The 26366-nt window shown below is 41.2% G+C and overlaps 4 protein-coding genes across 4 annotated transcripts; 2 read left to right on the top strand and 2 right to left on the bottom strand. All coding sequences in view use genetic code 11, as the record gives it.

Annotated features, from left to right (window-relative positions):
• Nucleotides 1-2470: 2470 nt before the first annotated feature.
• Nucleotides 2471-7189, top strand: EGR_00508 (Glycerate kinase; the record flags this gene model as incomplete). The annotated part of the gene is made up of 8 exons (XM_024489757.1): nt 2471-2539; nt 2967-3082; nt 3126-3215; nt 3286-3601; nt 4598-4819; nt 5726-5946; nt 6305-6458; nt 6611-7189. The coding sequence occupies 8 exons, from the start codon at nt 2471-2473 to the stop codon at nt 7187-7189; spliced, it is 1767 nt and encodes a 588-aa protein (XP_024355754.1).
• A 1533-nt stretch (nt 7190-8722) lies between these two features.
• On the bottom strand, nt 8723-12562 carry EGR_00507 (WD repeat-containing protein; the record flags this gene model as incomplete). Its single annotated transcript, XM_024489756.1, has 8 exons — nt 8723-9022; nt 9863-9999; nt 10085-10338; nt 11001-11247; nt 11700-11891; nt 12025-12151; nt 12183-12410; nt 12446-12562. 8 exons carry the CDS (start codon nt 12560-12562, stop codon nt 8723-8725), a joined length of 1602 nt encoding a protein of 533 aa, XP_024355753.1.
• A 3320-nt stretch (nt 12563-15882) lies between these two features.
• EGR_00506 (hypothetical protein) lies at nt 15883-17755 on the top strand (the record flags this gene model as incomplete). The annotated part of the gene is made up of 2 exons (XM_024489755.1): nt 15883-16091; nt 17473-17755. The coding sequence occupies 2 exons, from the start codon at nt 15883-15885 to the stop codon at nt 17753-17755; spliced, it is 492 nt and encodes a 163-aa protein (XP_024355752.1).
• Nucleotides 17756-19401: 1646 nt separating this feature from the next.
• On the bottom strand, nt 19402-25322 carry EGR_00505 (Beta-hexosaminidase subunit beta; the record flags this gene model as incomplete). Its single annotated transcript, XM_024489754.1, has 11 exons — nt 19402-19456; nt 20794-20898; nt 21209-21299; nt 22369-22543; nt 23051-23219; nt 23795-23999; nt 24171-24240; nt 24539-24640; nt 24697-24807; nt 24850-24953; nt 24995-25322. The coding sequence occupies 11 exons, from the start codon at nt 25320-25322 to the stop codon at nt 19402-19404; spliced, it is 1515 nt and encodes a 504-aa protein (XP_024355751.1).
• Between the last annotated feature and the right edge of the window lie 1044 nt (nt 25323-26366).

Raw genomic sequence — 26366 nt, 5'->3', positions numbered from 1 at the left:
CATTATGTGTCCCCTTTTGTGGATAAAGGGTGCGGGTGATCCGTCGTGTATTCCACACTTTTCATTTTGTTATGCCCTACTTTTAACCTCTTTCTCGTGTCGCAAGCTTACAACCACCGAAAAGTCTATCTTGCTACTTTATACTCAGCGGTGGCGCCAAGGCCGTGAATTTGGTCGTGTTCGTTAAATCTCTGTCGTTGAATCTGTCTATCCGTTTTACTCTGCTCATTTGTTTCAAATCAGAGTATCTTGTTCGCACGGTGGACGTGCTGCTGAGTGTATTTGACCTCACTTCAGTTTTTTGCATCAAAGTCGTCAGGAGGCGACAATGCAAAAAACCGACGGTGCGCTATTTTTGCTATTCGCCAGTCGCTTCGTTAATTCTTTAAGCCCTTTGGGCTGTGTTAACTCATTCCTCATAATGGTCTGCCTCACTGCTTCTCGAAAATCCGATTGTAAAAGGTGGGGATTCAACGTAATGCAAGGCGAAATACTAGGGCATCTAGCGTTAACGCAACTTATGGTGAGGTCGCGGGAGTCAACGGGCTTGCCAATTTTGAATTATGACGGAGGTCCAAAACTAGTCGGAGTTACTGATTCCTCCTATGCGTGATAGTAGTTCCGAGGTGTTTGTTCAACAGCGTTTCTCTATATTTTCCATTCCCGAAAGTCTCTTGTATAAGGTGATTTCATCGCTTCAAATATATCAGGAATCGAACTGACGGTGCCTGAAGTCGACACTCGTATTTTTCATTGGGGATGCTTTTAGAGGTCCCTTTGGAAGGAAGTTCTTCCTACCATGCCGTGGTGAGTGCCCATTTGAGGTTTCGTGTGCAATAAAGCCCGTGGTTAAACAATACAGCTACACCAAAATTAGCATAAACTGGGGTAGTAAAGGTTTTCTTAACTCTAGCATTTCATTCCCACATGGTTACTACACTTAAAACGTCAAGAGTTTTGACGATTATTACGCTATCCACACAAATTTGTTATACAAATGCGTGATGCATACAACCACAGGGAAAGTACGCTCGTTTTGAAGTAATTTCCGCTCTCCGAAATCGCCTTAGTTATTCAACATATAGCAAAAACATACTTTGAACAAAACTGTATATTTTACATAATATTAATGAGGTCGTGAAGGTCCAGACTGGAACGTCAAGGGACCAGAACTACTTTACTGAGGATTAGAATCAGAGCTATATTGTAAACCGTGAGGCTTCCCTTTAGCAGAACTTCAAAGGTTATCCGAATCAAACGGATAGCACAAAGAAGATTAACCCACAACCAATTGTGTAAAAATAAGCGTCGCTTGCAAGCGAACTTCATCATTAATTGATTGTAGGTGACTTATATTTACTATGGAATAGTCCAAAAGTCGGAATCGCGCAGAAATTAACTGTTGGTGGTAATTTACTTTTTGGGCAAAAAGGTCGCAACTATATTATAGGAATCCCAAAGTAGCACCCCGAATCTCCCTGAAGTGATAAGAAGTCGTAGTAGAGCTGAAGAAAACACTACCAGCGTGCAGAAGAACTGAAAAGCTACTAGCAGGGCCCCAAGATCATGCCGCCTAAGGAAGCGCAATCTGTAAAGAAATAAGCACTGGAGTATTCAAAAAACCCCGTTAGATAAACTACGAAATCACTACGACTAGTTTGAAATTTTGAGCCTACGGCAGTAGGAGTGCACCGCCGATATCACCCACCTGGGTTCACCAAAAATCTGTGCTTAATTTTTGTTAGCTTTCTGCTTTGGCAAAAGACCATGGCTGATGCAACTAGTATCGCCAACAACAGACCTGGTGGCCCCCAAAACCAAAGGTAATGCAAATAATTAAGCAGCATCGCATGAAACACGCGGCAAACACTGTTTTCTAACCCACACACTCGTAACATTGTAATCAGAAAGAAAATAGAGCTCATTGCTTCCAAGATATAACATTGTTACTCTGCAACAACCACAAATCGTGGTCATTGAGCCGATGGCGTGCATTGGTGGGATGAAGACCGTACTCTTGGTATTGGATACTTTTAAGTCTTACACATAATACAGTTGGTAATTAATTGAGATTTCACTGCTCATATCAAGCACTGCTGAATTCTATGCTAATTTGTCTCTGGTGAATTTTGTTCTTAATTAAATTGGGGCAACCTAAGGACTATGCATAGCATAACGTGATAGGGCTTTGATTATGACCACTTTATACCTTAACAGCTAAAGTAAGCTCTAGAAGTTCAAACTCTGATAAGCAAACATTTTAGCCGCATAACTGGAGAGCAACAGTTCTTAATACCTCTTTATCGAAAAAGTACAGCTTGATTAGGTTCACACAAATAGCTAAAAGTCCCATATAAGTGATATGTAAATCCAGCTTTGAAGGGCAAATATTTTGCAACCTACCACATCTTTAATTTCTCTAAAATATGCATTTAAACGCGTCGAAGGTCGCGTGAACGGATACGAAGTCATGCCATTGGCTTCGGAGCTCGAGAGGATTTTGGAAAGCGGTGTTAAGGCCGTAATTCCTAGTCGCTTGGTGAGAACCTTTGTGCCCCATTTTTCGGTAGTTGCTGAAATCGTTAAATATTCTATAGGTTCAAAAACTTCTGCAGTAATTTTTGCCAAAAATACACTTGCAGCTCAAATCCTTTTGTATAATAAAGGGTAATGTATAACCTTGGAATAACAGACAATTTAATGAATCGATGGTATATTTTGAATGGTTTGTTGTCCTATTTGTGTTTATGGTGTTTAAGAATTTCGCGTAACGTATTTGCGCAAATGCATGTTTACAACTTGGAACAATACGTAATATCTGTGGTTTAACATAAAGCTGTCGGATTTTTTCACGAGATATCATTAATAAAGAAGCATAGAAATTGAGTTGAACTGTACTTTATCAGCCTTCACGTACAATACCACTCATTGATCGATGATTTTATTAATTATTTTCCTTCACATAGATTGACCAAACAGTAACCGCACTTCCTAATGGCATCAAAATTTCTGGTAGCACATTTACCTATTCGGGACGACTCAATGTGTTTGGGTTCGGAAAAGCAGCTATGGGTCTGGTAAGGTGAGATTGGCTCTCCCATGCGCACAATATTAACCCGTTTTAGACAAACGACCAAAATTTTGGATTCTCGAGTTGATGCCGTCGTGTGCTGTATACCTCAACCCACTGATAGAGAATTGGCCGATTCTCCCGAGTGCGTTCTTTAGTTTTGCGTTTTAAAGTCTTTAAACAAATTGCATAAACACCAAGTCCTTCAAATATAGACTCTTTTCTGACGCTGATATCAAATCCGCGAGTCGTACCAAATCAAAAGTGTTTACATTCTATGGCCCTCGCACTAACGAGCCAAATGAAGAGGTGGTCAAGTCCTCACTGAAGATGGCTAAAATTGCTGCTGAAATGGAGGCCGGCGACCTCCTACTTGTCTGCATCAGTGGTGGTGGGTCGGCACTATTAACTCTGCCCAGTCCAATTGATCCCACTGTGTCTCCTTGCAATTTCTCTGCCAAGCGCTTAAGCCTGGATGCTATTGTTAGAACGTCAAAGCTCCTTTCTCTCGAAGGAGCGGCCATTCAAGAGGTTTGTCTGATTTCATATTTGTTTTGTGCAGTTATTATAATCTGAACACCACTCTGTTTTTGTTCTCAAATAGCTCATTTCATTGGTTTGTCCCTATCTGCTTTGCATCCCTAGGTAAATCTGTTTAAGCAACTTTCTAAAAGTCCACCTTTGGACTGTTAAATTCACAAAGGCTACCTTTAAAGTATCTCTCGGAGTAATTTTTCTTGCCTTAATGCGTCACCAAAGATACTTTTGATGAGTGACTTGCAAGGGTGGTATCACCTGCGCAATGTCCCAGCAGTACTTTGGTGTGGTACCGCGTTTTGTGTGAGAAGAATCAGTCTGGTTTTCGTTGAAATCGATCAGGAAGAAAGTTTTTATCCATACAGGGTTACTGAGTTGATACTAGTTGACCTGCGCTTTATGTAATTGGGTAATTTAAGGACTAAATCGACATTGTCTCTGCATGCATGTCCATTTCCGATTATTATCTAGCGATTGTGTGAAAATATACCTTTCAAAATTTTCACGAAAAGAATTGAATATGCACAAAAGTTTGCATAAAATATCATTCTCTGTGCTTCAAAGCTAAGCTGAAAAAGAATAGGCCGTAGTGAGCTAGATTATTTGCATACGAGAACTTGTACTTTAATTATATACTTTGAGGAAGGTTAACTTTGGTGGATTTTCTAGGAAGGGCTATGCTGTTCGGATCATGCATTGAACATTCTTAAACACTGATCTCACAGCATTCTTTCATTTTAACTTGATTAGGTAGTAAAATACAATACTCCAATGCTTGGGATTTATGCGGTGTAACTGTGCCGTATTGTTAGTGAATTTCGGATGCAGTCTTCGGTAGAGCCCTAATGGCATTAAAACAGGGGCCTTTCTTCGTGGTCACATCACTAAATATCTGTTATTGAGTTCTCAGGCACCAAGTGTGTGTGGGAGTTTTACTATCCCCATAGAGATGATGCGATAAATGGCATACATTTTGTGATTGATATGTAGTTGAACAGCGTTCGAAGTTGTCTCGATTGCATGAAAGCGGGTGGTTTGGCCCGCTTCGCTGCTCCAGCCCAGGTTGTGGGTCTCATTCTCTCCGATGTGATTGGCGATCCGATCCGTTTCATCGCCAGTGGGCCGACTTACGTAGAGACAGAAAGTCTCAATGGAGTCTCGCCATTTGACAGTGCTCTTTCCACCCTTGATAAGTACGGACTCCGTGACAAAGTGAGTTTTAGTTACTTCGCTTGAAGGTCCCTTAAATTAATATTAAAGCCTACCTTCGTTGGCTTGATGAAACGCAGTATTTTGGTTTAATTGTCAAAGTCGTCTAGATTTCTCCTTTTATTTCCCCCAACTTTTTATTCGCATCTAAGACCTAAATTCACATCCTTTGTGGGAGTAGCTAAAGCCTTGCGATGAAACTACCTTCAACGAAATAATTACCTCGGAATAGTGAGCACGAAACCGAACCCCCCATAAAAATGAAGGAGCGCTCTTTGTATTCAAATCAGATTAAAGCTATTTGTTAAAGTCCTCCATGGGACTGACTCGACCTCACTTTGTCTTAAGGAGTAATCACCAAGCACCAAATTTCTACATTTTGAATATCGTGCAATCCATCCATATGCGAATTTTCTCCACAAATAAAAAAATTTATTGAACTAGCAAAGACTGCCCCTTTTACATCCTTCATGGATATTCAGAAGCACTTTTCACAAACTATCGTGCATTTACGCACAGGATTTTGAAACACGGGTTAATTTACAAAACTCTTAAGCACAAAGCTGGTTTTGGCAAATATGAACCGTGAAAGCCATGAAGATTGCTGATATCGATGATTGCCGATAGGTATTGCAGATGATAGCAGATCATTTGTCAACGGTCCTCATTTAGATCAAACTAATTAGCTCCATTACACTTTTTAAGAAGGAGTCCAGTACTTACATTGGGCAAGTGTTGAATTTTCGGGATTCAGAATTTTGATTGTCAAATTCCCCATCTAAAAAGAACGATTCGATAGCGCTAAAAATACAAATTAATCGGGCAAATTACTTGTCTAGACTAATTTCTGCCTTTCGAGCGACACAATTAAAGTCATTAACACGACTCCTTGCCCACTTTTTTGCTTAGATTCCGGTGGAGGTGAAGAATTTTCTCATGTTACGGCGGGGAACTGGGACAAATCCTTCCGTAGTGGAACCAAGGCCAGTCAACCACATCATCGGCAGTCTGTCAATGGCTCTAGAGGCGGCTGCACACGATGCCGCAAAAGTGAACCCCTCCTGTCTACCGTTGAATAGCACTGTCTTGCAGCAGGACATCTTCCGTAGGACCCCTGTGGAAAGCTTTGAGTTGGTTCTCTGTCAAGTGTTGCCCTTACTCTCACTAACTGAATCAGATAGTTCAGTCAACGTAGTCGGATGCACTGTTTGACTAGCACACTCGCTAAACTAAAAAGTGGCATTATAAACGAGTATTTATCCTTTACTTCGGATTTGCGCTTTTTACAAATTTAAACTTCCTCCAAACCCAAAATATTGCATTCTAATCACCTAGCGTATTAACACAGAGTAATAATACAAACCCAGTTTCGTAGATTGAATTACCTTAATGAACCAATTCCGCAGTAATTTCGAATCTTTTAGGCTTGAGATAAAACTGTTTTTACTTTTGGAAGAAATATGACGAATCCTTCCATATTCGTTTCAGATGCATCCTACCAATCATCCTCACTGACGCAATAAATGGAGACATGACCGAAAGAGCTATCGCCATCGCCGATCTATCGTGGGGGCTTCGACGACTTATTCAGGTTTTCCTGAAGAAACCCGAATGTACATCGAGACACGTCACTGAAATGATGGTACGCATGTATGAGTTTACTTTGCTTTGTTTAATATGAGTTCATCCATAGTCCACAAAGATTCATCTAGTTAGATAGCAAAATGTATAATTCATACTGGACGTTGATCTACAATTTGATCAGAGATTCGACAGCTACTTTCACATTTACAGGGAGACCGTTTAAAAGCTGCGCAGAAGCGCGTGACCGGCAGGAAGGAGTACTACCGCGATCTCGTGCACGCTTGCTACCTGGTGGCTAAAGTTGCCAGTGGTCAGCTGCCTTTGGAGGGAATATCAAGAGGTCGCTTTCTCAGCGGTGTCTGTCTCCTCCTCGGTGGAGAAGCGACAGTCAAAGTCGTTGGTGAGAGAGCACAAAGTATCAACGGTGGGCGCTGTAGTCACGCGGCTCTCACTGCCGGTGTGCACTGGTTCGACCTCCGCACTGATCAGTCCTCACCGTCACCACCGCCACCTCATCCACCCGTCTCCGTCCACATTAGCCTCTTCGCCCGAGCTTCCGACGGTCTAGATGGTCCTACGGCGTTTGGGGCGGGCGCGTGGTCAACTGAGGAGATGATCAGGGACGCGGAAGAGGCTAAGATGGCGAGACAATGTCTGGCCTCTGGTGACTCATATGGCTTTTTCGTGCGGAGCCAGGTTGATGCAGATAGAGGCCACTTCTTGCCTGCGCGTCTCACCGGCACTAATGTCATGGATCTCTTTATGTGCCTCATTGGTGTCTATGCCTAGGGCACGATCGACTTTCACCTGATCTACATAACTGGTATCGCTAATGAGAAATTTTCGTCTTTACACCAAGCTTTATGTGACAAATTGAAGCTTACTTCATTTTAGGTTTATTGACTTCCTGCTACATGGAACGTTAACCGAAAATACAAACAATTTATCATCGGCAGATCGGAATGTCGATTGGGAAGGGAAACTCTCTGGGCTTAATGTTATTTCTTTACGAGTCTTTGATCTGCTGGCTCTGAACGCCCAAAACAATGAATACCGATTTTTGATTGAAAAGTTCGCTTTTAAGACCCATAAATTTGTAAATTTGAAAAGATGAAGAATGCAGGTGAGCAGGAGAAGGGAAATTAGTGTGCTAAGAGGATAGTGGAAGAATGACATCTTAATACTGAGGTGTATCAACAGAAAAGTCTAAAGATTTTACATTAGAAGTATCGAAAATGGTAACTGTCCCGTCCCTGCTGCCCACAGCCATTAGGGAATCTCTACAAAAAATATGTAGTAAATGGAATATAACGTATATAAAAGACGATGTCAGATGGAACATGAGCTATATCTTTACTAATCAATGATATGAAGGAGTGAAGGAAGTGTAAGGAAAGCTTTTTGAGTTTCGAATGATGAAGCTTTAGCCTCTTAGTCTAAAGAACACTCAAATCTTGCTTCGTTCCACTATGGTTGTATCTTTGTTAAACCTGGTGCAAAATATTTAGGCGATTGAAGTTATTTGTTGTCCTCAGGAGTTGACAGCCTGGAGACATATATGATACCATTTCTAGTCCAAATATCCCGTCAAACCCATCAAATATGTTCTTTGTGCGTAACAGCTAATAAATACTTTCCATCATTCCTTCTCTAGTTTTACAATTTTCTCATGACCTCGGCCCCCAAATACGCGCTCACATGCGATGGTGAAAAATAAAAAGCATTCTGTGGAAGGAAAATGCCTTCGTAGATGAAAAATGTCATGTCGGCGGGTGTATGGCCTGGCAGACACAATAAAATTTTGAAAAGTTTCTGACTTTAACATTGATTAAACTGGGCACTTAAAGACCTAAATTCATAAAGGTTTGTGCTCATAACGGGATAGTTCTATACACGTTTGAGCACATAAATGCACGCAGCACTAGTAATTATGAGTAAATATATTTATACTCCGATTTAGGAATAAAATGCGGAGTTAATTTTAATCACTACTGTTTCAAAATAAATACGACTGCAGAGGAAATCATCATGGACAAAGTTTTATGAAGCAATACACCATTCATGATGAAACGATTTCATGATCCAATTTATCAATGCCAGATCGAATTCTGAGGAAAACTGGAAATTATCTAGAACTTGGTGAGATAGCAGCAAAAAACCACAGGTATTTTTAGGCCTTTCTGTCTACCTAGAGGTGGGGGAAACTAAGGATGAAAGAATCTGATGGATCTATTAACTTTGGAAAGGAGTAAGCATATTCATGCAATCAAATGATCACTTTTATTCCTTATTCTGTTTAAAACTGAAGGTAGTCGGCATCACTCACACGCCATCGCTAGAGGCCATACACATGACGGGGTTGGCAGCGCTCGCATCTGTGCGGCATTGCAGTACGCAACGCTTGGTGGACACAAAAACCTCGCCCTCGTTGCTATCACCGCTGACGTCGCTGCCATAGCGGAGGTCATAGACCGTGATCGTACCGCGCGCGGAACCGCAGGCTAACAGTGATCGGTACTGATAACTGCGAGAGGATGGACTGTGAAGGAAGTACATAGCAAAGATCTGGCCCTCCTCTGTACCCAGCGTGTAGATACGGGTACGTTCGAGGATGTTGTATATCTACAGCGGAGGAATATCCGCGTAAGTTGTTTAGACTGCCATGGAGGCTTTTCCATTCTTTCTCAATCTTATCCAAGTGATGGTGGTGGTAAGAAGCCGTGCTGATGACTCTCGAGCCTTTCCAGTGCTTGTAGTAAAGCAACACCCTAAATCTCATGTCACATGGCTTCTCCTAGGGTAAGTCGATCACCACGTAATTGTAGACAAGCAGGAGACGAGTATCATACTCTGTTAACCCTTTTAGCTCCTGCACGAAGTTGTGACAATAGCCTATAAATTACCGAGTAAAATTATTTGAAATCTAATACACTTGTGTGAAACATTAGTTCACCTAAAAACTACTTCCTAAAAGGCTCACACGGTCTGGCAACAAGCTTCAAAGCCAAGTTCAATTTTAGTGAACTGTTAAATAATTTTTTTTACAAAAGCTAATTAAACTTAATGAATGATAGGGTGGTTTTGTAAAAAAATGACAATAAAACCTAATAATTGTTGAAGGTACCGAACTTACTCAGCATTAGAGACTTAAGTCTAGAGTGGCCTTTTACGTCATTACGCCGTCAATGTTTAAGGAACGGAGTGCTCGCTTCAACAAAACTGAATAATAAAATGAATAGATGATACCAAAGGCGAGATTATCACGTCACTTTTTGCCAGAATACTTGTTTTCATGAAGTGAAAAATATAAAACCAAATTACAATAACAAAACCTTGAACTTCGAATAGCACATACTGTTGGGTTTCAATGAATACAAACCCAGAGTAGCACAAAGTACCACCTACTCACCATGCAAAATGAAATTATGAGGCTACTAGGATATCATAAGGAGGATGATTTACATGAACACCAGGAAAGGCTCCACTGACGGTAGCAAGGTTTCGGTCGGAGAAACTCCAGGCCACGCAGTGGATAGGCGCGAAGTATCGTGCCAGAACATACTTAACCGGTGATGCAAGCGCGTTTGTGAATTCAGGACCTTAAAGACAGCGGAAAACACTCACAAGTATGTCAGCATTTAAAAGCTTAAAATATGGGCTCCCATGCTAACCAAATTGACTCACCAGAGGTGGAAGAAGTCCAGTGGAGCACCTCGAGATGCGCTATCAGCACTCCGCCGCTCTCAGTGCCGAGGAGAAAGAGAGGGAGATGAAGCGGATGGCCAAGGTTCGTTTCTGTAGAGTGCGGCGAAAACGTCGCTGTCGAGATTCCCACCGAATGCGTAGCACCCTCCGACCCGAGGCCCTCGCTGCTTTTGCTGCAGGCATTGACATCTCTCAGTGACCCGCTCGATTGGTCCTTTCCTGTGACTTGGTAACTTCAGTCGGAGGAGAGTAATGAATTAATGCAATTCGAAATTGCTCCCCATTCAAAGCAATTTCTCATATGTATTTGATAAAGGATCATTCATATATCGATTTCGTACTGATGGATATGTTTGAACCGGGCTTTCTTGCAGGAATACCGGATTTTATTTAGCAAAATACCAAAAAATTGTCAGTTTACAATTTTCATGAAATAAATTTAGCATTTTATGCTTAAAAGGTGTAACTTCCACTTCATCGAATTAACTGTATTTCTACCGAAAATGTGCGGTTTGATACTAAAAAAGACATTTATTTTATGAATATTGTAATATCAGAGGAATCAGGTGCTGAGTAGAGACCATTAGCACTTACGTACCAACCAAAGTAATTCCCATCAAATACAACAACGTTATATTGAGTTCTCAGTCAAAAAAATACAACCAAATGCTTGGAACAAGTTGCGGTGCAGTTATGAGAAGACAACGGTGATGCAATTTGCGCACCCTTTAAAAAACTAAACCGAACTAGAGGTATGATTTGAAGTGTGTACAGAAGGACATGTTCGATGTAAACACGGCGTGAAGTATGTCTGCCGATGCTCTCCGACCAATGAAGCTAGATTTGGCAAATTTTTCCTAATAGAAATGCGCGTGGACACATTTATGGAACGTACATTCTCACCGGCTTCAAACTGAACACCGATGAATGCATCTTCTGAAGGTTCCAACAAATAATTCGACCATCAGCTCCAACTGTCACCAGGTGATGTTCCGTGGTGAAGCTAGAGGTGTAGGTGTTGAGGTCCTTTTGTGAAATCCAAAAGATCCCGGTGACCGAGTCCTGATGCCCCCCCTCAATGCAGCCACATGCGGCGACACGACTGTCACCTTCCTTTGAGAGACTCCAAATGATAAGTTCACCTGCATACAGAAATCTATGCAGAACTTTTATGATAGCAGTGACTAAAAAGTTCTTATTTTCATTTCCAGGATAGATTAAAACCCTACCCATTCAAGACTTGCATAATCTTTGCTTTCATTCGACTCTAACTGGAAGCAGTCATAGATGTCTATTTTACTAGCATTCCTGTATCAAATTTTATCCAGATGTTATGAATTTAGTGACACACAAGAATTTAGGCCATTTTTTCTCCCTGAGGTGTCATAACTATGTATATTTATGACCATTTGCATGCGTTTTCACAGAACTTCAAAGGTCGCTATGCAAGCAAGCATCTCGTCAATGGCAAAATATTTATTTCTAAAAGGAAATTCATAAGTACTTGGATACTGGATACTTAATACTGGTGAATGGGAACAGCAAATTAATAAAAACAATAGGCTCGTTTACGAAAGACGCAGATTAATCCCACCAGAAACGGTTCCCCCGGCAACTAGAGGTGCGTCCTCGTTGCAGAAAGCCATTGAGCTTACACAGCAATTAGTTTCGAAGATGTAATCAGGTTTTACGGGATCAACGTGACTTTTGGTTACATTCCATAGTGCTAGGTACGCCGTATGCGTGCACCAGTTGACATGAAAGTCCTGCCCATATCTGCGGTTACCTGAGTTAAGGCGTGAAAAGGTGGCAATCACAGGAAAGTAAAAAATGCAGAAAGGTATTCCTTATAAATTGGTGGTAGTACGTTTTAGCAACAACTTAATAAGCACTACAACTAAAGGAGTTATTGTAGTAACCTCTATCTGTGGATATTAGCGGAACCCTGCGATTAACTTGAATACAATTTCTCAAGGATACGAAACGGCCACCACGGAGCCGGTTGAATTCCACGCAACATCGATGGAACATAACTGCTAGCGTTTCCTAAATGGCATTTTTTTAGCATGGGGCTTACTTTCAATGATTTGGGGGCATAGTTTAGTCGGAGAATTGGTTCGGAAAGTGCTTCGATGGGTTCATAAGTGTCTTTGACATACCTATCCCAAGCTTTGCTACGTAAATTTTGTTCTAGGTGTGTGCAAATGATAGGAGTGACCCGATCGAGAAACTGGTGAAGAGCAGTCTCATCACAGAAAAGACCCTCAATTCTACTTTCCTCAGTAGCGTAATCATTGGCGTACACCTAGGACACTAGTATAAATAATCAAAGTGACCGACTAGAGTAGATCGGTAGCGTCGGCTTTGGTTTCCACGATGAACGACTGAATACGGATCAGTTTGCAAAATTTGGGAGGTGGAACTGGAAGCAGAACGATTATATGACTTCGTATACATATTACTAGGTATTTGTGCAAAAATCGAATAGAATATTTTAAGCGTGGTCCTGTATTTTGCAGATCATTGAAAGAAATACTTACATCAGAGTCTTAACTTCGTTACTTTAAAATTAATAAAAAAATAAACAACCTTTTCTTTGTTATTTCCGGAGGTATATCTATAGCAAAAGGTGACTGGTCGACTAGAGGCATTTGACGACAACCTATAGACAGGCTAGTCTTTTGAATCGGTACTATTATTGTTTGTCACCTGCCTCACCGTAATAAAAAGGCGGGTATTTTAAACGGTACTTTGTCGACTAATTTAGGAAGAAATCAACTTACTACACATTTTAACAGATGAGAAATGTTGGTTGCATACAAAAATAGATGTGCAACTTATACTAACCCCTAAGGGGCTTGAAGGTAGATGAAAAATAAATGTTAAATAGCTGCTCGGTCCCAAAGAGAAGAAAACCTTCATGATTTTTTTGCCCATTTTTGGTTTAGGATCAGCTTATCACATGTGGAAAACATAGCAAATTTAAGTAATTGACTTACAGTTGTCATTTAGGCCCAAATTCATATCCGACGAGTAGGTTTGTAAACTACTCTGCAAATAAGGACACGTAGAAGGGCATTATTCACAGTTTTTTTCAGGATTGATATGCATTCATGGTTAGGAACTGCTAAAATTACTCACTGCTCCTTTGTTCCAATACATAGCTTATATCATGTCGTTCCTTCCAAGATTGCTAATGCTGTTCACCACCCATCAGTTGTGTAGTGCCCGTATATGGTGCTTAAATGAAAATTCAACTTTATCAGCACTTTTATTATTTTATGTTGTTAGTTCAGCGACCGCCAATTTCTAGTGCAACCTTGAGATCTCCTACCTCGTGTGGGTTTTTCGATAGGTATTCGATGTGTTGTCTTTTGTTTTACCCATAGTGCACTTCCCCAGAAGATGAAACGCTGCGTCATGGAGCTGCGGTCGAAAGTGTTTCATGTTGTAATCCTCGTAAGGTGTGACTTGAGTGGACAATAATGGTACTTTTGGAAATGATGACCGTCTGGTTTCTGAACGCCAGTACCAAGAGCTTACGGAAGCCTTAGGCGCCACTCTGCCACTCCGAGGCATGAAAATATATGTATGTGAAGTTGTTGCTGCACATATGTGAGATGTGGAAATCCGTTGAGCCTTGCCTGGAATGCGGAATGTTGAATGCATGTGCATTGGCTACTTTAGCTTTTCCCATTGTATTTCCTATTTTATGTCTATTGAATTGGAAATTCTGTGTCCATCTGGTCCGCATTTTATAATTTTGACAGCAAAATAGCTTACTTGGAATTCCTGTGTCATTTTATTTCTGTGCCATGGGGCATTCACAGTTAATGATGACTATTTTGAAGGAGATCATTTTTGGTTTCAAATTGTCGCTACGCGAGATTGATTGCTGTTCTTTCGCAGTGTCAGTATGTCATCAGCTGAAAGTTCATTGACTCTACCTACTGCAATTGTGTTTTGAGTATTTAAATGTGCGTAATGGTGTTACAGGAAACTGCTTTAATTTGCTGCTCATTTAATAATTAAGAATGTGGCTAATTGAAGTCGCTGCCGATTGATTATTATGCCCAGCAAGTTAAGGACGGATGGTTTGCATCTGCCTCATCAGGTAGCGGTGCTACCCTCCAATGCTTGAAATCCACTTTGACCTTTTCAGCCTTTATTAGATGTGCTTGAGCGCATCTGTTCTTGGGTCGGCTAGCTTTTTCCTCCCTATGCTCATAAGCAGCTTTATAGTCTGGTCGTGAGAAATTCAATGGCAGATGTTTTGTTGCAGATTACCGTTTATTGTATCATCCAAATCTAAAAGAAGACAGGATGCAGTTGCCTGGATTCAAATCCGATTTCAGAATCAAAGAAATGAATTAGAACGGTAGAATTAAGAGCCCTATTTATTCTCGCGACAGCAGAGCTTTCCCCAGGTAGCGTTCATAAAATAGTGTTTGGGTTGCGATAGCTGGCGTTTTGTTGTACTCGTTGGGAGTCACTAATTCAATTGCATAGAATTGCTGCATTTGCTTTCACCCAAAATGCAAAGAGTCCCTCTTAAGCGCCAGTCGTAAAAGTAGAATGACTGAGAGAGGGGAAATGCCTTCGATCAGTAAGTGAAGAGAGTGGAGCAAATGATTCTTCCGGAGGACGTCACGTAGTTGTCAAGCATAAACCTTCAATTATGGGAATAGGTTCAAGTTCGGTGGTTTCGATCAACATTTCCCACCATCGCAGAACTGATTAGCAAAGGTTCTCAAGGGGAAAAATCTTTTCCGGAATTTCGACTAGAAAAAGATGAACGGGTGGAAGACGGATCAGATGAATTTCATCATTGGTATAATGCAAATGTACCTAGATAATGCAGGTAATCTGGGAAACTTCTCGACCACCAGACATTTTGTTCGCCTCGGTGAAGCTTACTAATAGATACTTTCAGTCAGCGGTCATAGTGGTTGTAGATGCATCACAAATGCAGAAATAAGGTCCCACCAAAGGGGTATTCGCTGCTGATTGTCCTTGATACTCCTCTCGAGTGGTTTGATACCTGCTTAACTGTACAATTGCCTACAAGGCCTTTCCATTCTCCCTTCACTTTGGTGGCATGACCTAACCATGTTAGTGGCTTCCCATTCCTTCTCCTAGTAAATAGTAGATTTACCTACATAACGATACGACTTCAGGAAAGATTCCGGGTTCTCCATACTCATGTGCACGCCGCTGTTCATCGAAGAAATGCGGAGTGTTGAAAAACACCAGTTCTCAGGAGTTCTGATGCAGTGCTCTTGTATGCTTCCAAACACCATCATACTACAACTTTAAGTAGCTAAACCTGGTGAAAATTGACCCCACATTGCTACACTTCAGCGTAAAACCTAAACACAGCACTTTAATTATAGTCACCCGAGATAAACATATTCTTCGCGATTCCATTTCGTAGATTTTCGTCTATTTCTCCAGGTTTATTTTAATATACCTTTTTTTAAACTGGTTACAAAGGGCGTGTGCTTATCATCCATCTTTTAGTGGCATAAGGCCCGCATGTTATTGACGCTGACCTCAATCCTCTTTTAGCTCCCACTTGCCCGACGGCATGGTGTCACATGAACAACACGCTTCAAAACATGGGTGAAACAGGTTCACTCCACACTTCTGTCACAAGACGTCAGGACAACAACCAATCACACATATCGTAAGCTCCCATTGGCCAGAGAAATCCAGGTTCAACTTCTTAGTTCACATTGCCGAAGTCGTCGTTCCGTTTCCTGCTGAAGAACAGGACCATGGCAGGGAAGGGTCGTAAGATTGGAATTCCTGTGGACGGCAGCGATAACTCCAAGAAGGCCATCTACTGGTACTTGGACAATGTGGCGGGCAAAAATGACTATGTGGTTTTCATCCATGTGCAGGAAATTCTCGACCTTCCACTTTTTCATATCAAATCTGGACTGAGCATTCCCTCGGATCAGTGGATGAAAGCTATTAATGAAAGGTGATTCGCTGTCATATTTGTGCATATTTCGTGTATATCTTTACTAGAATTTAAATTTGAAATGGTATCTTTGCTTCGAAGGAGAATTGTAAATTACTCAGGCGCCAAAACATACTGAAGTCATTGTGGTGAATTTGAGTAACATGGCAAGAAATCGAAAGAGCTGACAATGAAGTTGGACTACCTCTAGGGAGATTTATGCGCTAAACTGGTGTTCGACCCCCGGGAAGCCTAATATGTTTGCGAAATCAAGATGGAGATTTAATAGGTAAAATGAACCTCGTGCCTTAGAAAGAGTATGAAGGAACTTTGTGTCCTTCATAATTAACTCAACGATGAATTCGACCCATGCTTCCGAAGAGCATATTCTGAAGAACTCTACATTTGCGTGAGGCAGCGCTACTGCTGGTTTTGAAAGAGAAGCTACTGCCACCATTAAAAATTCACGCGAGGATGCTAGTTGGTGGATACTAGTAAAAGTTTTCAAGCCAATAAAATTGACTACAGCAAGGCAGAAAGTAGTTGGAAGGTGGTTCACACAACCAGTGATAGTTATCATGATATGAAAAGAAATTTTGCCGAATCCGTTGAGGAATCGTCTTCTCAGCAGACCGTGACACCATGGGTATTAATTGGTACTTCACGAAAGCACAACGAATCTTCCACCACTTTACTGCCCTTCGATTTTAACATTCAAGTAGGAGCCCTTCAATTCCAAAATGATGGGGACAGGTTCGTTTAGAACCATAAATGGTATGACAAAACAGATTTTTTGGCTACCACACATGCATTCAGCCAATCAAGGCAATGCAAAGGATTTTCAATGAACGTTCTTTTCAATCAACGAACGTAAACTACGCTAGGCGATAGGAATGTGAAGCCTTGGTGCCTTTTACCGAGCTATTTCGGCAAAATAATAAATTACACTAGAGGAAAGTTCAAAAAAGCTACACTGCTTAACGCCCCTTAAACACCACCGGTTCAAGCACTCAATTCCTCTAGTGTGTGCTCACCTCATCTATCCTTTCTTTGCTAAATCTTATGAGGTTTGACGCTTACCTTCTTATTTGCGATCAGAGTAAGTAGCAATGGTATTTATTGCCTCTGGAACCAGTGTTTTGGTACTCTTTGCTCCGGTTAATGTAACATTAGTTTGTTATTTGAATTTAAGAGCTTACTACTTGCCCCAATGCATGGTATTGAAAAGTTATTGCAGTAGCAACCAAGTTCAGTAGTCTGAGTTGGTCGGGTTTTTATTGTGAAGCTACTAATATTGAAGTCGAGAAGAAAGCATTGCTTGAAGCGAACAAATAAGACGGTTTTGCAATGAGAAAGCAGTATAAGGTCCTTTTAATGTGGTTAATTTTTTTCTCAAATTTAGGATCCAATTAGATGAAAAAATAAGCACGGAGGTGGTAGGAATGTGCCGAACAAAAAAAATCCCCTGCGACTACGTTACAGTGTCGGATAAACGTCCGGGCGAGGGAATTATCTCAATAGTGAATGACCTAGAGATTCAGCTGATCGTCATGGGGTCTCGGGGCCTAAGCACCATTCGACGCACTATCCTTGGAAGTGTCTCCGATTACGTTTTGCATCACTCTCAAGTTCCTATCTGCATTGTTCCCCCCGAATATACGCCAGCGTCTCCCACTTGTCCCTAGACTAACCAACTAACAAGTTTGGACCCAATTTTCCTTAGGCATGATTTTCTGTGGCATATACAAGTACCTTACTTTCTATTTCCCCTTTGCTATATTAATCAGAGCAAGTGATAAAAAGGTTGTGAAATTTCCATTCATATTACTAATAAGTAATCAAAAGCGATAGCCCTGGTTTAGGAGAGAAGTAAACACAACAAAGCTTTATGCGAAATTATTTACAAGTGTCATCAGAGCGAGCTGCAGCTTAAATAAGCATTAGGCAAAAAACACATCCCTGCCTGTTTTATAATTCCTTGAAAAACATTAAAGTATCCTGAGTTGGTCACAGGCGTCTTTCAGTCTAGATGACATCCATAATGACCGATTACCGCGGAAAGCACAGGTAATCTCTTGTAAACGTTAAATTGGCTCCGATTATGAAGGCTGCACACATTCAGAGCGGTTCAGTCCCATGCGTAAATCAGGCCGGACGAAACTGATTGGACGAAATCTTGACCTCACATCTCCTCCTCGGCTGATCGAAGAGCGATTAAACAACGCTGCCCTTATTACTTGCAAAATCAAGAATCCGATAGTAATTCCTCACTTAAGCGTTTCGATAACCTCTGTTTTGAGCACCTGGCTGGAAGGATCCTCCGGATGCAACGAGTCCTAATGGTCATAACTTTAGCTCAAAAGCGCGTTTTTTCAAGGATTAACTGTGAAATAGCCCAGAGGGCAAAACTTTGCCTCAGGCAGCTACAAGACTTGACCGCTCTGTAACGCGCGTCCCACTGACCAATCGCCTTACACCCTGCAACTTACGACCACGGCGATGAACCACTTTATCAGAACACAAATGAAAAATGGACTTTAGCACTCCCATCACCTTTTATAATTTTTTACATCTAGCCGATATTGCGAGGTAACCTTCAGTGGTTATGAGGGAGTTATTTAATAAACCACTTTTCATTTTTTTGTAGTCCCCCAGACTTATTTGGAAATCAGGCAGGCAAAAGGCTCCACAGAGACCACTTTATTACAAGTAAGCAAATTCCAAAATGAAAGAGATGTAATGCTAATCTAGTTGAATAAACAGACTTTTTTTGAAATACCTGATGAATTTAAGGTTCATTTGAGGTTGTCGTGCGTTCTTCTGACGGTGTGACCAGTCCACTTACAACCGGGGCAAGTAGATTGAGGCTAAGTGTAAATTGGGGTTTTATGGCCCAAAGTCCAGGAGAAAAAGGACTTTGAAATGTGGTTTTGTAGTGAGAGGTCTCAAGTTAGCTACCTAAAAAAAGGTGTAAAGTGTCGCAATAATCGGATAATTAGCTCGCCCCGCAATGAATTTTGAAGATTAAGGGGAAGACAGGGCAAGACTACACACAAGACACTGGTGTATGAACTAAAAAACGCTAAGGTTTTGTCCAAGTTTGAATCAGTCCCTGGAAACCTATCTGCACACCTACAAGAGCCTTGATAGATTTGTCTCACAGAATGAAATGGCACAGAAGCCTAACTCAAAATACGCTTGAACCCCATGCCAACAACAATATAAGCGGAGAAGCAAGTTAACAAAGTCTATCAAGTTGAATATGACATTTTGGGGTCCATTTCAAGGGTGATTGCAGGGTCATAATCAAGCGGTGGGACAGATGACTTGATTAGGCAAAATCGCAATAATCCGGTCCAGCAATAGGCTCGCCGTTAAGACCCATTCTGAAAGACCAAAGATGAGAAAATTTAAGAACGACTTTAACGTCTAAAGATGCTTCTAAGGCAATTTTATGAGCCAACTTCAAGGAAAGTTGGTCTTCGAAAAAATCTCTTAATTTTAAGATGCAAGAAATTGAAAGAATGCTACGAAACAAAGTGGTAAGATCAAGCGGTGGGATCGGTTTTACTTTGCTCTTCAAAGCCAAGTTTCAGTTAGCAACGTCATCTTTTTGTTGAAGATTGGGTGCAATCTTTAAAACTCCTTAAAGAAGCAGTAAAATACCTTGAATAAACATTGCGATCATGTTGGTCGAAAATGTGCTAAGAGGATTCTGTTCTACAACATTGACGTTATTGTAATAATTCGATAGATTGTTTGACTCTGCGTTTGATTATATGAATGTTTAGGCCTCCACGGATTTTACTTTCTCACAGTGGCATGTCCTTCGGAATAAGCCAGTAGCCTCTCAGTTCTTCTGTACCTCAGTAGTACATTTTCGGCCATACAACCATGGCTTTGAACTACCTTAGGAAGGACTCGTGGAAATTACATCGGTGGGAGTAGTAGGCGATCCCGATCATAAAGGACAGCTACCCCGATTTCTATTGCTAAGCGTTAAACCTTCAAGTGACGGGAGATGGACAGATGGAAGAATCTGTGGCAGCTCCTAATGGAGGGCTTGAAGAATGACGTCCACCTTTGGTGACTACCCCAGTCCCGTGTTCTGTGAGAATGCTGTTAACAACTGAAGTAATACCAGCCCTAAACCATCTGGAAAGTTCACCGCAGGACTGCCTACGATACCTAAGTGAAGGCATGAATTAAAGTGAACAAGTGACACCTTCTTCACCTCTCTACCAGCTGGCTAGAACTCAGGCGAAATAGTAACCCCATAAAAATATTTTCGACCCCGAATTTTATTAAATGACTCTGCCCTTAAGGCCAGTTTTCTTACGCCTATCGGGGAGGATGCAGGATGACCGCATTGTAGGGCATCATACAAGTTCAATCAGCACGAGGACACCGCATTTCCCTATTCTCGAACAGAGCTTCCAAGCAGGACAAAATTCCATACTCAGTGAAATTGTCAAAATACATCAATGACATTGTGACCAGCCATCTTCTTAGTTGCACGCATATTCGATGACTGGTGCGGCTAGTTCGTGTGTTTTTCCTCCAGCACCGACTATATTGTGATGGCCGACGCGAAAACAACACCCAAAAGAGGGGAAGGGACCATGTAATCCTTTGATAGTTAGGTTTTTGATTACGCGATGATAACCCGATTTTGAACTTTTCAATGTGATAAATTTAAATCCTAGGGACATGAATAACTCACGCAAGAAGGAAGCACCGGTAACTGATGAGACGAATTCGCATGTCGTTGACGTCGTGAACCTGAGCCGGGCTCCACAAACGCTCTGCAACCGCGGCACCACGCGGCCTTAAATGCAAGATCACACTTTTGGTGGGTTTCTCCAAGACTCACAGCAGTTCAGCAAAAATTCGGTGCACACAATTGTTAACTTCAAAAAGAAAGAACAGATTCTCCATGCTTAGATTTTCGCTGTGTTGCTGAAATCAGCGGCCTTTAAAAACTAGTAATTTCTTTTAACGACGAATAAATGGAATTCCCCCAAAACTAACGTGCCAATAAGTGGCCTTCCCAAATTTAATTCAGAAAAAAATCGCATAGGAGCCTAGATAAACATCAATTTTGGCGTGTTATCATCAGTACATAATAGCAAACTCACCAAGACCTGGAAATCAGATTCGTGTGATCAACGTATTCTCCCCACATTGCGGCTCCACCGCCTTTGATCAGCGCAAGTTGTTTAGTGTTATCTAAATGCAACAGCACCTGATTTCTTTCAAGTCAGCAAACAACTCCATTTGGGTAACGAACGGTACGTACGATTTTCCTCTGGCCATGAATTAACTGCTTTAATGTCGTTCTGTTTACGTTCTTGTCACATTCGCCTCTTCAAATTTATATTTAAGTATAGCGTACAGTTTGAATAAATTGCCTCATATGGCGCTAGTTTTAAATGTCTGTATTATAAACTGAGAGTTGTGCAGGTGTTCGCTTGGGATCCTGTGGAGCTCCCAGCCAGGATAGGACTTCGATGCCGAAGCTTTTATTTGCCGACGTGCATGAGCAAGTAAGATGGTACGGCGCGTGTGCATGTGACAGCTGGCTGGCCAGTGGGGAAAGGAGGAGAAACATGACAGCTTCACTTTCGCATATTGATGGTGTTTTCCTGACCTTGGCCTTATAGTGAGCAATTAGTACTCAAAGTACACCTGTAGATGATATCAGGTAATCAAGGAGGAATGTGGGGGAGAGGGACCTTCTAGAATGTTGGGGAAATAGCAATGGAAATTAAACCATCTAGGAGGCCTAAACATAAGTGCTCCTTAGGGTTACAAGTAACCTGAGCAACTAATTGCCGGGTAATTTTGTTGTCCACTTCACATCACAGTGGTTTCTAGTGCAGAAAGGCGGATATTTGTAACCGAAATTACAATAATGTTTGAATGGTCATGCTTGGCAAAAGTAGGATTAAATCTGTCAAATTTGATTAATCGAATTCGTCAGCACAATCGTTAAGTCTCACCACAGTTTTAGCATTGCTGATAATCTAACGGTGGAAATGCAAAGGCAACCACATCGTTTGCTGTGAAATCCCATGGCCTTCTTTGTTAGATTAGAGCAGGCAACAATTTCAAGTCATAGATTTAAGAAAGCACAACTATTTCACCATTCTATCATCCCTACTCGATGAAAGGTCCTATGTCATGGAACCGCAAGCCAAGGACCGTCTGTTTAGAGAGCACAGCTTGTCTACTTAAAAATGTTTAGTAAAACAAATTATAGCAGGGCGCAAAGTAGAGTAGATGACATCGGACTAACTCGTAAAGCTTGCCGGATCACACTGGTAGCGGTCGATCCAATCCTCGCCAAATCTGATGCTGCTTAGGTACCAACAAGCCGAGAAGATAACTTCCTTGCCCGCTCGCGTTACCATGTCCATTTCCTTTGGCCAAGCTCCATCCTTCCAGACGTGGACAGTTGTCGAGTCGTTTATCTTGGTTTTATTAAAAAAAAACTATTTACTTATAATAATACAAATATAAATGATATTTAAGGTTTGGATTGGGCCTTGTTCATGCAGTCAGTTTTTAAATAATGTCATATAGCCTGACAATTGTGTTAAAGAAAAATGAGATGGATACCGTTATGGAAGTGAAAGACGGAAGTTCAGGAAATGCATCGTTACTTCTTTAGTAATGTTGGATTAGCTGAGCCTATACTTAGTGAATGACCTGAATATGTTCACATGTTCATTGATTACTCTTAACATAATGCCAAATGAAAGTGCCGGCTAACTGCCTCCAAGCTTGGTAGTCGACATGATAACTGTTTTTGGTCCTGCTCTGTAAATGCAAAATCAAGTTCTTAAAGCAAAGTAGGTAGTGAATTTTGCTGCCTAAACGACAATCCCAAACAGTGAGGAATAGAACGGTATTGGTACACCCTACACGGTTTCACATTTCCGCCGAAATGCACTAAGCTTGTAATAAGTTGGACTTACCTCGACACCATCGTCAAAGATCTCTTGCCACATGTACACCTTTATAGGTTTCTTCGTAACCTCTTTAATTTTTTTGAATAGATTGGCAAAATAGTAGTCCTCCAGTTTAGTGTAACTTGAATTGAAACCCATCTTCTGCATGAAATCACGTATCTCCGGATTCGACTCCCTGTAAGTTGTGCATTATTAAACAACCCTGGGCCAAATGTTGGTTAGAAAGTAGTCTAAAACATTTCACCAATTAAAACTAATCAGGATTCAAGACGTCTATTTCTCTGTACTCAAGCAAAGGGGCTTAAGGGATGGTTGGCTTTCCATTATGCAAAGAGATACTAGACTCCACATTGGTTAGGTATTGCAACCACACGCAGGCATATATGTAGGTCTTAGCATGTGATCTATTTGAAGAAATTTTGTAAAAACTAACATACGTCTCCCAAGGAAAGAAATTTTACTCTAGGTCAAGTGAGGAGAAACTCATTTTATTTGCAATGATGGATCACTAGGGCTTTCCTTGAGCATGTAGTAACGCTTAAGTGAAAACCTTGGACCTAAACATCGAGAAACAAAAGAAATTTTATCCAGAAAATGACGAGTAGTAGAAAATAATATTTTTAAAAAATTCTTCAGGATTCGCTCGAGACTATACAAAACAACAACCTAACAGTGTAGCATGCAGCAGAATTCATTTCGTCAAATTGGGCCCAGTGTTGTAAAAGAAGGATGAAATTTCTCCGTGCCTACCAGCAAGAAAAATCCACTTCATCTCCACCCAGATGAAGTGCGCTATCCGGAAAGGTCTTAGCAATCTCTGCTATGAGCTGTCCCACAAAGTCGTAAGTGGTATTCTTAATTGGATTGAGTGGACCATATCGTCCAGTCGGTCCTCTGCGAGAAAAACAGGGGGTCAGAAGCGTGGGATACCCGTAGCCCCATGATCTCGTGTGGCCTGAAGGCAAAATTGGGGTATTATGTTTTGGCAATGCTAGGGAAGCCACTCTTGCATAAACTGCGGAAATAAATCGTTGTTAAGCTACCAACAAAGGGTTCGGGATACCAGAGTTGTAAAGTGTGAGCATTAAACTGTAAACTGGGTTAAAAATGGAAAAGGTTAACACACCTGGAGTGTCGATTTCTGGCATTACACGGATACCCAAGGACCTTGCATATTCGATGATAATTCGTACATCCTGTTGGGTATACGTAGCATGAATTTGGGAATATGCCCCCTGAAAGACAATCACTTATTGAAAAGTGAACTTGAACCATAAAGTAAACAAAACTTAAAATGTCTGTTTAATGAAATGCTAATATGTCGTCTGGTTGAATATAAACAGACGAAAGACACTGGGAACCTAACATTGAATCTTTAGATCTGCCCACTACCGTTTCTTCACATAAATCCCTTAAGTTCTCATAAAATTTTGAAGCACATTAAACCTTCTTTGACTCTTATGAATGGTAAAGCTCATATTTTATGGGACATACCTTATCAGAGAGTTTGGGAAAGGTATAGGACTCATAGGGGAAAGATTGATCATCAACGATGTGCCAGTGTAGAACGTTCATTTTGACAGTTGCCATGGCTTTCTAAAAAGGAGGAGGACAAAAAACGCAATTCCCCACTCCAAAAACACAAATCTTACCAGAAACTGGAGAATATACTGCAGCGGAAGGAAATGTCGCGAGGTGTCAATGAGAAAACTACGAAATGGCCACCGCGGCATATCGGATATCCTCACATTAGGCAGGTATTTCTACAAAGTGAGTCAACGCAAAATCTGACTTGCTTCGTTTACACTTGTGGACATGACTAGCTGAGCCACTGAGGTCAATCCATGCATCGCTCCCCACACTTCGGATGCATTTATCCAGATCACACCGCCCGAAATGATGACCTGATCTAAGGACCATCTTAATCATATATATTCAAGTTGAAAATACAATCTTCCTTTGAGCCCTCCTTCGGGTAGAGAACGCCCAGCAATTCATTGCATTCGGAGGAGATATTAATTAGCAGGTGCGTTATATTCCCCGCAAAAGATGTGGGTAAATCGCGAATCAGATGTCGCAGATTGAAACTCTCAAGGAGGCGTTTGATGGAAGCATGTAGAGTAAAGCAATAGGGTGCATTATGCTGAACATCCACCTCAAAGGGCAGGCGGTAGTACTGGGGAGAGATGCCAAACGAGACGGGCTGTGGAATGAGAGAGAGCGAGGGAGATAGCAGAAGAAGGAGGAGGAGGTAGAGCGATGTGCAGACCTGTGACATCGAAATGGCCAAGTGTGGTGCACCGCTTGCAGACACGGTGTTTACCGCTAAGACACCTATAATTCCGTATTGTGTGTAAACAAATTGTTCACCAATGCGTTCAAGCTTTCAGACGCCAACTGTCGACACAACCTGACAATAGGACAATCGATGAAGAAAGCCAACAAAAGCGAGCGAAACCGGAGGTCATTTGCAGGGCCTCTTTTATTGGCTATTGAAGGGAGAATTTGCAAACGTAGACGAGATTTATCGTTAATTTTGCCAGAAACAAGCAGCATGATGCTTTGGTCGGAGCGGCTCAAGTTTATGCTACGTGCATAAGCGACAGAACTATAGTGCGTTCAACTTAACCCAGCACACAGCCTTCATAATTTTTCTAACAAAGTACCTTCTTCAGAAAAACAGTTTACATCGTATTTGAAAGTGAAGATTTATTGATAATTCTTCCAGATGTGGTTAATTTTAATGCAAAATTCGATAGTGCGGCGATACTCTGGTACTATGAGCATACGCCAAAATTTATTTGTACCGTTTCGTAACCAAAACTTGGAGGTGTAGTTAAAAAAGAGAGAAGGAACATGTAGGTGTTCTGATTGAATGTAGAGAACTATAGATAAATAATTAAAATATTTGGATACCACAAATAGGTATCCGATCGGAGAGAAAAGGCCAACTGTGATGGATCCAAGAGACTGGTATACTGGGGATTGGAGTATACAAATGAATATCTTGCAGCAAGAGATAAAACGTACTCTTTTGAAAGATTGTGTAAGGAAAAATTGTGCTTTTGAAGTGTCTTTCTGAGCAGTTTAATAGTTTTAATCTGTAAAAGTACTAATTGGATTATTTAGGCTTAGGTTTACATTTAAATGAGCAGCTGAAAGTAAAAAGTAGCGGAAAACTGCTATAAAAGGTTCAGAAACCAGTTCAGCTAAGATTGACAAAAAATAGTGTGATGTCTTCGGAATGAAAGTATTATATTGTAATACGATAGTGGTTTATCCCTCGGTTCTGGTGAGGCGCCACTTTTGTACTTCGAATTAG

This window comes from Echinococcus granulosus (assembly GCF_000524195.1).
Source record: "Echinococcus granulosus chromosome Unknown EG_S00002, whole genome shotgun sequence".
Classification (NCBI taxonomy): domain Eukaryota; kingdom Metazoa; phylum Platyhelminthes; class Cestoda; order Cyclophyllidea; family Taeniidae; genus Echinococcus; species Echinococcus granulosus.
Note: the sequence above shows the minus strand (reverse complement) of the source record. Positions and strands in the feature narration are given on the sequence as shown.